Raw genomic sequence first — 13,229 nt, 5'->3', positions numbered from 1 at the left:
TTCGGCATCTATTTTGACAAACACTGGTGTGCTCGTCCATGGCCATCATACTGAGTAGGGTTGGATACAATGCATAACCTCACCTTCCTGGACCTATTCCCAATATTGTGGCTGTTTTCCATGGCAAGAGTGCCTTAGGGATAGGAGGGTAAGGTTTGGGGGCACCAACCAGTCAGTGGTCTGGACCATCAACAAATAACCATCATGCTCAGAAAGATTCATTCATTTGATGAACAGGTTTGTTCAGGTTTGTTTGTCAGCTAACATTACATTCTCTGCACAGCATATCACAGAGACAGATAACAGCATTATAGATTCCTTGTCTCACCTTCAAGAGGAGAGGTACTGCAGCCTACCACCCAACACAAATTACTAGGGGTATGAAAGAAATCAAGGGGGGGGGGAAACAAATTCAGTTATATTGAAGCTGAAAATGCTCAGGATTCCTGAAAATTTCTAAATTCCCATACTAGTATGATTTTTTTACAGGATTCAAAAAAATGTAGCTCAGTCTGTGGGAAATCTTTCTAGAGCTCTGGGAGGAGGTTACTGTTGTTTTTTCTTACTAGAGCTGATAGAAAAACCCCAACATTTGGTAAAAATTGGGCCGGAGGGTCAAACTTGGAGGTTCTTCTAAGGAAAGTCACCTGCAACCATGATGCAAATTTACCCTACAAAAACACCACCACCACCACCCCGAACCCATAAAAATTTCCCATAGGCTATAATGCAGATAAAGCTGGTGTTAATTTCAAAACCCTGCAGAACCCCGTGCAAAGGTGCCAAAGTGTTTCTGTTTCTTTTGACAGGGTTTTGTTGCCTTACTACAGCTTCAAGGTGAAGTTATTCAAGGCATAGTCCAAATGCCATTCCTTGAATGTAGGTAAGATTGTATTGGCCAAAAAGCCACTGATTATTTTAAACCAATATTGATTGTGGTTTTCCTAACTAAAGATACAGGTGTTCTTACAGAATAATCACCTGTGATCAGAAATACAGAGAAGGGCCACTTTTCTCTTCACGCAAATAGTAAGCCTGCAGGCTTTGGCCCTCTTACATATAATGTGGGAACTTGCTGGAATTCTATGCCATTAATTTCATCCATACTATTCACAAATAATTTCCCATGAGCAGGGGTAAAACAGTTGGGCCTTTGGGACAATGCACTCCATTCTTGCTTATATTCTCAAAGCATTTTCTGCCTTCCTTCTCTTGTTCATTCAAGTCCATCTTATTACTTTCTTCTATTAAACACAATGCTCCTACAGTTCTTTCATCACACCCCCAAAAACAGCTTGTTCTAACAGTATTCAGGAAGCTGGAAAGAAAAGCTGCCTCATTTCTGCACTAACTGTAATCATGACAAGTTCAAAACTCTGCCTTCTCTCCTTTGGAAATACGTTTAATCTTTTCACTATATAGTCAGCATTCTGCTAGACTTGCCTCATAAAATCAAAAAATTTCAAGAACCCCTGAAAGTCAGCTACAATATACTTGCTATGCTTTCTTATCCAGCTCAAGAATAAACACAGTCAAGAGGATGAACATTTTATAAACTGTGCATGGAAATTGCAGGATACCTCTTCTCAGCCACTCAGAATGGATTTCCAAGTGATTGGTCATTTTGATAACAGATAAACCATCACAATAAATATTTATGTGAGTGATGGCCCTTGATCACATACATGCTGTAAAATTCAAATTGAGGTAACTGGAATATGAACTGCTCAGTTTAAAAAGCTTTATCACAATAAAAGTCAGACGCAGAATCCTTCAAATTAAGGTATCACTTGTGGAACAGTTTGTTCCCATCACATTTACCAAATAAAGAAACACCAGAATAATAAGACAGTGCTTATTTAAATAAATTAGTGGGAGTTTCCTGTGCCCAGAAAACACCATCTAGCTGTGCTAGCAAGAAGCTGAGAATCCAACCCCCTTTTAAATCAACATTTTCTATCCTTATTTTTGCAGGCCTCATGAATTGTACATCAGTGGGGAAAACGAAGGAAAGACAGTGATAGGAGGGCCCAGTCCTCCTCCTCCTCCTCTACACACTTTGGCAGATGTGGTAAATGTCTCATGTACATGCAATATCATAACTCTGTTTCCCTATTGTCAATGCAAAGAAACCAGAGTAAACAACTGCACTAAAACAATAATATTGACTTCTTTATATAACAAATAGCAGGTAGAGCAGAACTATGTGGCTTCCCCTGCCCTGGGCAACACAGAACACGGTTTCAGGTGGAGAGTCCTCAATCTCTATTTGACCAAACTTTAAATAAAAAACATATGAAACCATTTTATAAGGAGTCAAATTTGGTCCATCTAGTCCAGTGTTACCTACATTGCCTGATATCTGGCTGCTGCATAAGCTCCCTTAAAAAAAACAGCAACTGGAGATGCCAGACAGGCAATAAACATGCAGTAATTGAATCTAGTTCCTTATGCATACAAAATAGATATTTTACCGATCAACTAATTTCAAGCCAACAGAGTGCTGCCTCTGACGAACCTGCCAGCTGCCTAGCTACTACCCTGCATTGAGGTCCTCACCTCACCTCACATTTCTGTGCCTGCGTGGCCCTTTTTGCAAAGGTTTCTGCCTCTTATTTCCTCCCAATATCATAGTTAGTCACAGAGGTCCTCACGCACAAAACCAGAATCATGTTCCAAGCAATCTACAAGGCACCAACCTCAATGGTGACTTGCAGAACCATTCTGACACACAAAACGACCTCCCAGTGACGCGATCCAAGAAATCACTACAAGAGTTTTCAAAAGAACGTACTGAGTTTCTCCTTCCAGTTCTTTCATTCAAGTTTACAGAAATTAGCCATTAAACATTTTTCTACTATGAAGTTTAATTGTTGGCTGCCACACAGGTGCAGGGAAAATATTCACCAAAATATCTTGAGTAAATGCAACATTAATTTTGAAGTCAACATGTTCCTACCTTCAAGAGTGTCTCCTTGTCCCGAAAGAGCATCTCCTGCTCCAGAAGCATATAAGGCAGTCACAGTCAAGGCATATCTGGTTCCAGGTTCCAAGCCCCTGAGTACTGTGGTGGTGGTGTCTCCCCTTAGGGTTACCTCTTGAGTTTCACCTCCTGCCACTGGAGTATATGTTACAAGATACCGCTGTACTTTGCCAGGTGCTGAACTCCAAGATAATTTCATTGAGGATATTGTAGGATCAGAAACTTTCAAGTTTCTTGGTCTTCCTAGAACTGTTTATAGTAAGATATACAGAAGCATTACTTGAGAGAATTTGATATTTTTAAGATTTCTGCAAAAATATCTGCAATTTAATCTGTATATAAACAATGAGCGTTCAGCATTACAAATGTAATCAGCAATTTTTAAAAATGCAACACTCATTAACAGTGCTCCTGCATGTAGTCCAGATGCTGGATACGGCTTTGTAAGCTGAAACAATGAGGAACAACTGGTAGATTGGTGGTGGGGAGGCAGCTTTTGGAATTACATTTAAGACATATGGCTTCCTTTGATCCAGTGCACTACATCGGCAAATCAGTTTCCCTCCAGAGGAGTGCGGGTGGAAAATTATTATAGTGGTAAGGGTGACCCCTCTTGCCCTGATAACCCCAAGGGATCACCAGCTGAAAGTCGTGGGCACTTTAAGTGCGCATGCACACACCGACACAGATGACCCAGGCTAGCGCAATCCTGTCAGATCTCCAAAACTAAGCAAGGTTCGCTGTGGTTATTATTTGGGTGGGAGGCTCCAAGGAATTCCAAGGTTGCTATGCAGAGGCAGATAAAAGCAAACTGCCTCTGAACTTCTCTTGCCTTGAAAATTCTACAGTGCTGGCATTAACTGGCAGTGACTTGACTGCATTTTCCACCACCAAGAATAACTAGACATATTTTTACTTTTTCCGTATACAGTTAACTTAAGGACAGTTAATACACTGAAATTTTGGCATGTAAATGCCTGCTGTGGGAATTCATTTGCAAATCCCTGTATCACACTGATACATGCAACAGGAAGTCAGTTATTTTGCCAATTTCCCAATATATTAAAACATAGCGGCAACGTGTTTACCAGTATTCTATATGCAAAGAGGCCATTTCAATATCTTCTCTGTTGCTCATTAAGTACATAACCATTATGGAACAGACTCAGGCCACACAGAGATCAAACAGATGCACCTGGAAGTGGAGGATACAGAGGCCAAGGCAATTCTTCGTTGCTACCTACCCACCTTGATATTCATAAGATTACTGCCTCTGATGCAATTTATCACTGTTGGCTGGTGGCTATTGATAAACTTATCCCCCATTAATCTGTCCTCTTCTAAAGACAACCCATTTTAGTATCCATCCCTGCATTCTGTCACTGCACATTACACAAGATAATCAGGGAAGTACTTTTTTTGTGGGTCCTGAATCTACTGTCCTTAAATTTTAGTTAGCATGGCTAACAGCTATCTAATACAGCTCGCTTTAAAAGGGAATTAGACAAATTCGTGGTAAGTAGATACATCAATTCTGTGAATAGCCATGATGACTAGGGAGAACCTCCTCAAGCAGAGGCAGTAACTCTGAATATCAGCACTAGAAGACAAACTAGGGGGAAGGACCTAATGGCTAAACCTTGTTTTCTGGCCATTCACAGAAACGGGTTGGCCTTTAGGTACTGGCCTGATTCAGCATGTCTATGAATGCTATTATTATGGGAGGAGAGAGAAGGGTAGAAACACTAAACATGTTAATGCATACCTTCTTCAGTTTTTCCATATCCATTAAGTGGATTTCCAGGACCAGATTGGTACTCAGCAGTAACAGAGACTTCATATCTTGTATCTGGCTGCAGATTCTGTAGCGTAGTTGCTCTTTCCTTCGCAGAGACAGTTACTTGTTTTCTTTCTCCACCAGTAACAGGTCTATAAGCTAGTCTGTACCTGAGAACATTCCCTGGAGCTTGTGTCCATCCAACCTTAAAACTGTCTGTTGTTTCATCTGTCACTCTCAAATTTCGTGGCGATCCCCGAACTACAAAAGAAATAACATGAATTAAAAATGAAAGCCATTTCATTTTTGCCAGTTCATTTACTAGTGAAAACATTTGTGATTTTATACTCCTCAGTTGAAAATGGGTCTCCTAAACCTTACATAGCACTACAGACTGTGAGAGATTGAGAGCAGTTTTCAGAAGTATAAGACTTCACCTGCATTCTTAAAACCTATATCAGGTGATAAGAAGAAAAAAACTTTCTAACCAAAGTATTGCAGAATACAAAGACAGAATTTTTTGATATATTAAAAAAGGTTACATGAACTGGAATGAGGGTACTATTTTTAAAGTAAAAAATCCTTTTGTGCTCTGCCAATATATGCTTGTTTACAGTAGGAGCACTTCCAACTTTGAATGTAACATAACTTAGGGGATGCTAAATAAAGAACAGCCAAAATAACTAGGGCTTAGAGACAAGAGGCCAAGTGAATGAGATTTTTAATATATTTAATATACATTTGCATTGCTGTGTTTGGTGAAGGTTGATTTAGGGGGTCCAAAGTTATAGACTCCCATCCTCCATTGTTTCCAATGGGATCTAATAGAAGATGGGGGCTACACATTTGAAGGTCCATAACTTTGGACCTCCTGAACCAAACTTCACCAAATCTGGGTGGTATCATCAGGAGAGTCTCCTAAAGATACCCTGAAAGTTTGGTGCTGCTATCTTATTGTACCCCTGACAGCAGGCACCCCCCAAATTTCCCCAGATTCTCTTTTTAAATCCACCCCCTCCGGCATGGATTTAAAGGGAGAATCTGAGGTCCCCAGATGAAACATTGAAAGTGATGCTGTTTCAGGTTGGGGGATAATCACTTTCAATGTTGTTTTAACTGGGGACCTCAGATTCTCCCTTTAAGACAGATTTAAAAGGAGAATCTCGGCTCCCTAATTTAAACACTATTGAAAGTGATGCTGTTTGGGGGTGGATTCCAGCATCACAGCAGCCGCCCATGGGTGTGTGTGTGTGTGGAAACCTCAGATTTTGCACCGGGCTCCATTTTCCCTTTCTCTCCCTCTGCCTGGAGGGGAGGGAGAAGGGACTGCCGGCTGCCAGCTGGGAGCCCAGCCAGTGGGGGGCGGGGGAAGCAGAGCAAGGGAGTCTGCCATCCCTTGCCTCGAGAGCTGCTTTTATAAGCACTGAGGCCAGGGGCGTTGCTTGGGGATGTGTGGCCATGCCCCCAGGGGCAGGTGGGGGCATGGCCTTGCCCCCTGAACCCCCCCATAAAAAGTCTATACCTACGTAATTGCACTAACACAAAATATAGACAAAATATCAACTTGGCAATCTTGCTTTTCAATCTTATCCAAAGGACAACAGAAACAATTAGTACCTTTTTTTTGGCATCATCATCTGTTTGGATGTCTAATGTGTAATTATCTAAGGACTACTATTTTTTGAACCAGTGGCATATCTATCTAGGGACAAGGGGTACCCCTCGCTCCTGGGCATCACTCTTCTGGTCACATGGGGGGTGCAAACTCGGCGCACGTGGGGGGCGCAAAAAAGGGAGGGGAGGGGGTGGGGTGGCATGCAAGGGGAGGGAGGGGGCCCAGCATCTGGACCTGGCCCACCCACCCTAGTGGAGGGGGAGGGGAGTGAGTGAGTGTGGGAGGGAGGGAGGGAGGGAGGGAGGGAGGGGTGGCATGCAAGGGAGGGGAGGGAATGGGAGGGTCCTGCTGCCTCGTCGGTTTCACACGCCCTTGACCCCGCCATGTTGATGACAAATCAGTGGGGTCAGGGTCGCTTGAAGATCATGGGGCATCAGGACTTCCTGCTGCCTCAGTGTCTCCAAACACCCCTGACCCCGCCCATGTCAATGACACATGGGCAGGGACATGCAAAAACAATTAGACAGCAGGACTTCCTGCTGCCTTGGAGCGCCCTCAACCTATGTCACCATGGATATGGGCAAAGGTAGGGTGCCCTGCCTCCCCCCTCACTTCCCCCCCCCTGCCAGCTGGACTCCCAGCCGGCTGCCTGCTGTCCCTTCTGACCTCCCCTCCTGGCAGGCCAGAAGAGACTGCAGTCCCCGGCCTCAGAGACCTGCTTTTATAAGCACTGAGGTCAGGGGTGGGGCTTGGGGAGCAGGAAGGGGTAGGGCGGTCTATTAAATTGAATAAATAATAATAATAAAAGCAGGACTCCGAGGCCAGGGACTGCAGTCTCTTCTGGTCTGCCTAGAGGGGAGGTCAGAAGGGACTGCTGGCTACCAGCTCAGAGTCCAGCTGGCAGGGGGGAGTGGGAGGGAAGAGTCCATGATGACATGGGCGGGGTCGAGGGCGCTTGGAGCTTACGAGGCCAGTGTCTTCGAGCGTCCTCGCCCCTGCCCATGTGTCATCAACATGGGCAGGGTCGAGGGCACCTGGCAGCAGTGAGGGAGGGTGGAGCCTGGGGGGGCGTCCAGAGACAAAATTGTCTCCAGGCACCATTTACCCCCGGTACGCCTTTGATTTGAACACTACATGAATCTGATTAATCTGGTACTATCACAATCACCCAAATCTGGAAATGCCCCCCCCACCACACACACACTGAGCCTTTGTTAGTTTTCAGAAATGAACAACAGCACAATCACAGAGACTATACCTTCTAAAGTTGTTTCTTCCCCATCCAAGGAAGGACCATCTCCATCTTCATATTCTGCAATAACACTGACAGTGTATGTGGTTTTGGGGAGTAAATTAGTAAGTACTGTAGTAGTAACTGGAGCTGGTACAGAAACAAAGAATTCCTCTTCACCAATAGCTACTTTATACTTAACAAGGTAGGACAAAACACCAGCTCCTGCTGGAGACCAGTTGACTTTGAAACTGTTAGAGGTAACCTCTGAAAACTCCAGATTCCTTGCAGGCAAGTAAGCTGTTGAAAAATTTAAAAAAATGTAATGAGTAAAGCTAGCTTTGATAAAACTTCTCTAAATTCTAGAGGTGCACACAAAAATAAATAGTTTCTGTATGCTTCTTGTTTATCATGTGAATGCATAAATGTAAATCAATATACGACAAACACTAATAATCATAAGTATTTCCATCTCTCTCGTATTTCATTAAAAAGTGACAATTCTATCAGCTTTAAAAACTAAAGTTAAGTAGTCAAGTTGGAAATACTGTTGCATATTCTCCATGAAGTTTGAACAACGTCAATATTACATCCACATTTCCACCTAGGTAGCTCTTCTGTCACTAGGAAATGGTGCAGGATTAAAGGATGGACACAACTTTTATATTCCATCCATTCACAAGAATGGGGCCAGAAGGGAGGCACTGTAGATATGTCATGCAAACAATCACAAGCACTTTTGTATACTCATTGTTTTGTTCGTCTGGTATGGTTAAGACAGTAAGAATTTTCAAAAACCAGTGCCATTAAGTGGTCATTAGAAGAGTTCTCATCCTGAACCACAGAGCCATAGCAAGGCAGAAAAGCGCCCAGTGAACTGATGCATCCTCCACCCTGTCCTGCTCCAGAATGCCCCCAGAACGCCCTTGCCACGCCCCCACAGGGGCGTGCACCTGGTGCGTCACACACACCCCGCCCCCTTGGAGCTACACCTCTGCTGAACCATCACTGACAAAGGTCAAGATCCAGATAATATGCTTCCCAATCCAGTCAAAGTTAAGCACTCCTAATGCCTATTGTATTCAAGAGTAGAATTAAGGACACATTTGAATCTCTGTGTTGAAACGAAAAGATTAAGCAACACTTGACTTTTTCAGTTGTGCTCTTTATACCATAACTTTCAACAATGAGATGGAAGTTACCCCATCAACTGTAAAACTGGAAGTTACAATGTGAAAAAATAAAAACTGGGTTAATTGTATTCATTGCTGAAACCTATTTATTTAATAAAACTTCATTTGCCATTCATGTCATCAAAGATGTTACAGACTAAGAAATTACAATCTATAATATGCTATTACTTTAGTTTAAATTAAAACAATAAAAACCCACTTTCTTCCTTTCCTGTGCAATTATTCTATGAATTGTATTATTTACTGTAGCAAGTAAAATTTGGCCTATATCCTTTCACAAGAAGTTTTTGCTATACATTTCTACATGAGAAAGGCTACTTACATTTCTTCTTAATTTCTCGAAGTTCCTGTTCAATTCTTAAGCAGACAGACTGTGTCAGTTGAAGAGAGATTCTTTGAAAAGCATCAAAATCCTCTACTTCGTACACATGAGTTTCTGCAGGAGGTGTAGCAATTGCTTCCAACTCTGACCGAACTGCATCCTTAACACCAACAGCAAATATTTCTACGTCTGATTTCCTCAGCTTTACTGCAGGATCTTTAAAGGCATCTGATGATTTCCCATCAGTAATGAGGATCATGACCCTTGGGACATTTGGCCTTGCACCTCTGCTGGTAACAAAAACTTTCTCCCTCACGTAAGTCATCGCTTTGCCAGTATTTGTAGATCCACCTCTATAGGGAAACGTGTTAATAGCGTGGATTATATCTTCAATTCTGTTGAATTTGTTCAATGCGAATTCCGTATAAGGGTCCCTGCTATATTGGACAAGGCTGATTTGGACTTTTTCAGGCGAGATCTCAAAACTTTTCACTAACACTTCCAAAAACGCTCTTACTTTAACAAAATTGGCAATGCCAATGCTGTAGGAGCCATCAACCAAAAGAACTATGTCAGCTTTTACATCCACACCACGTGAACATTCTGTAAAAAGGAAGAAATAATAATATTTAGCATTCATACAGTAAGATGCTGAAAGTATTTTGTATCTTCATTATTAATACAAGGGTGAGGTGCAGGGATGGGTTGAATTTAATATACATATCACACATATACACCCACATATATACGTATAATTTTCTCTGCTTTTCTACCCAAAAAGGATCCTTAAGCCATATAAAGTGGTTTGGTTATCACATTCATGGCACAGGAGAGATCTGAACTGTTGATGCTGAAATTCATAGCTCATAATGCTATCCTATGCAGAGTTGTACCCTTGTGAGCAAAATGGACTTAGAAGAACATAACTACTTAGGATTGGATAGTCAGGCTCTTAGACCCGATACTGCACCATATCTACAAAACATATCCTACTAAAAGGCATTTTTTGAATTTTTTAAATAGCAGATCAAATGCTCTCACTTCCAAACTACTAAATGTTCCTCTTCTAGCTGAAACAATTGGATTATCAGTAGCAAAAACCATTTTTATTCAGTTGTGGTATATCAGCTATGTTTAGAAGCTTTTAGTTTCATAAGACTGTAGTGGATGCAGGGGTGTATCTGCCAGAGGGATATGGGAGGTCACATGACCCCAAGTGCGCCCCCTGCAGGCAAAAAACGGAAAACCCACTAAAATACAAAAACCCCACAAATGAACCCTGCATTTTGGCGCCCGCCACAAGGGGGCACCCTGGGCAACTGCCCACTTTGCCCAATGGGCATTATGCCCCTGAGGAGGGGGAAACCCCATGAAGCTATTTTCTGACTTTGTGAGGAAAGACAGAATATAGAAATGTACTAACTAAGATTTTGTTGTACTCCCCTTCTTGCTACAGCCCCCACGCTCCCAAGAAAGTCACTCCCGAGGATCAGGAGATAGTATTGGACATGGAATACAGGGGGAAACTGCAAAATGGACCCTGTAATGGCATATCCCCTTCTGGCAAGTAGAAGTAGTTTCTGCCTACACAATCACAAGTTTGGATCCAACCCTGCTTCTTTCAGGGAGATCAGGACAATACTTTTGGACTGCAGTACATATTTTAGCATATAAAGCATCAAAAAGTCCAAAGCTGGTTTATTCACTTTTCTAAAACATATAACTGCAAACAAAAAGTAAGAAACCCCTAAACTTTTTTGCCTATTGCTTGAATTGTCTGTTCTCAATAACATGTTGCTTTTGTATAATTCAACTAGCACTGTGCACATTAATTTCACCTGTCAGTGACTTACCCACTTGAACTTTTACTGGCTGTGTTTTTTCCATTATAGTCACTGGTTCACTGGCAGTCAGTCCCTTCATTGCATACAGATGGATTTGGTATTCTGTTTCAGAAGAAAGGTCTTTAACATTAAAAGCTGTTGTTTGGGGTCCTACACTCAATGAATGCTGTTTGGCACCAGCTATCATTGGAATGAACTCCACCTTGTAGCCAGTTATTTCACTAGGAGATGGATACCAAGTGATTCGAATAGATCTTGATGAGACTTGTGTAGCCACAAGGTTTGATGGAGGTTCAACAGCTGAAAAATTAAGAACAGAATTGTAGACAGACTGACTTTTGCTGTTGCATCTCTGCCCTTCCCCCAACCAAATCAAATAACCAGTACTTAAATAATGGATCAAATAAATAACAATATTGGGCAGAGGTATTTTTAGCCAGCCTATCCTATACCAACTCATGACATCATCTCATCAGTGATCTGAATAAAGGATGCTGCTATGTCTCACCAGAATTATGTTTACTGTTTTGTTCATGCTATAGTGATGCTATAGTGATATAGTGATGCTATAAGCAATGCAAAATAAAAGTGTTAAACTATGCCCTAACTGTTGTAGATGTTCATTTGATGTCTTAGCCCGCATAACCAAAAAGTTACTGGGACACTACTGATGTCCCTTAGTTACTGGAATTTCCAGATAAGTCAGTGCATCACCCTGTAATACACTTTAAATCTATAAATGTGGGGCGAGTTATATTGCTCTACTGTTTTTAAGGAATTTTAATATATTTTTCTGATTATATTATTTGTACTTTGTTGTATATTGTTTTGCTGTTTGCTGATTTTACTGTACACCGCCCAGAGTCCTTCGGGGGTTGGGAAGTATATTAAATAACAACAACAACAACAACAACAACAACAACAATAATAATAATAATAATAATATAAAGAGAGAGAGAGCTAGAAGTATATGTTTTTAACTCAGATTCAGATACCTTTACTGGGCTTATACAACATGTTGTGTGTTTCTTACACTTGAAGAGCAATAAGGTAGCAATTCTAGGAACCCTTTGACGAAAATGATATTTACTCTTGAGCAGACCTGCTACACTTAAGAGTCCACTGTCTAGACCTGCTACCACTGAGTTCACTACACTTGAGTCCACTCAGCATTTGTATTCTCTAACATTTATGCATAGGCCTGTTCCAAAAACAACAAGCAACTAGTTCTACGGGAATAAATAAGGTTTTTAATTGTGATTTTTCAACAGTATCTCTCTATGCTACATGACAAATCATTTTGTAATAGAACAAAATGTTCTGGATTGCTTCTAATGCAGTATTAAGGGCAGTTTTTAAAAGCTCAAAAAGTCCTTCTGGGTCTACCTGTTGAGGTACCTGAAATAGCTTTTTAAATGGAGCCAGTAGCTACGGTGTCACCACAATGATGGATACGTGAACAGGGATCCTTTCACATTACCATGAAAACGTAAGGTTTCTCACCTTCTTCACCACTAACTAGTTCACCCAATTGTTCATCAACGCCAGAGCATACTTGTGAGATTATTTCATTCTGTACATCCACAATGCCATCAAAGTTAGCCACATTAAAAACATGTGTCAGTGAGGGTTGAGATGCAATTAACTTCAGTTCCCTGGCGTCTGCAGCTTTGATTCCTAAAATATTAAAAAGATGTGAGACCCAAATCATAACAAACGCTGTAGATTGCTGCATGTCCATACTGCTGAGCTTATGGAACTTTTCAGGCTTGGGATCAGCCTCTCCATGAGTTCAAAGACAAAGAGGAACAGGGAGGAACAGAAGAAAACAAATACCTGGCTTAGTTTAATATATTCAAAGCAGTCTTCTTTAATGAAATGTATTCAGCTAGTTGAAAGCAATAATTTGGATCCTACTATCTTTTCCACTTGATCTCACCCAATTCCCCTCCTTGTCCCACATAACTTTTAATTCCACAGTTCTGTGCACAGCCATTTTGCTGGTCAAAGGGGCTACAGCTCCCTTTTCACCAGACATAAACGCTGGTAGACTTTAATGGCTTAAAATATTGCTGTTTTGCTTATGGTATCCTTTCTGATATATTAAGAAAGACCATAATAAAAATATATTGATGACCAAGTTTTCACTTCTATTATGCAGGATTCAAAAAGATTAGCATGGCTGGCAACATGCCCAAATGGTAGCAGGGCATTTGAAAAGTACATCTACAAGCAATTAGAATGAGAAAAAATGTTCTGTTTTT

General features: G+C 41.4%; 1 protein-coding gene across 8 annotated transcripts in view; it reads right to left on the bottom strand.

Annotated features, from left to right (window-relative positions):
* Window positions 1-13,229, bottom strand: part of COL12A1 (collagen type XII alpha 1 chain) — a 151,074-nt gene that overhangs the window by 111,378 nt on the left and 26,467 nt on the right. For 5 of the 8 annotated variants that reach the window (XM_048495759.1, XM_048495767.1, XM_048495750.1 and 2 more), the window contains exons 8-13: window positions 12,469-12,642; window positions 10,975-11,265; window positions 9,122-9,724; window positions 7,634-7,906; window positions 4,749-5,021; window positions 2,960-3,232 (exon numbers count right to left, since the gene is read on the bottom strand). The exons of the other annotated variants lie outside the window; for them this stretch is intronic. In XM_048495759.1, coding sequence (XP_048351716.1) covers window positions 2,960-3,232; window positions 4,749-5,021; window positions 7,634-7,906; window positions 9,122-9,724; window positions 10,975-11,265; window positions 12,469-12,642 — 1,887 coding nt within the window. The remainder of the gene's footprint in view (window positions 1-2,959; window positions 3,233-4,748; window positions 5,022-7,633; window positions 7,907-9,121; window positions 9,725-10,974; window positions 11,266-12,468; window positions 12,643-13,229) is intronic. 8 annotated transcript variants of the gene reach the window in all.

Source organism: Sphaerodactylus townsendi, linkage group LG01 (genome assembly GCF_021028975.2).
Source record: "Sphaerodactylus townsendi isolate TG3544 linkage group LG01, MPM_Stown_v2.3, whole genome shotgun sequence".
NCBI classification, from domain to species: domain Eukaryota; kingdom Metazoa; phylum Chordata; class Lepidosauria; order Squamata; family Sphaerodactylidae; genus Sphaerodactylus; species Sphaerodactylus townsendi.
The sequence above is the reverse complement of the archived record's forward strand: the minus strand, read 5'-3'. Positions and strand labels throughout refer to the sequence as shown.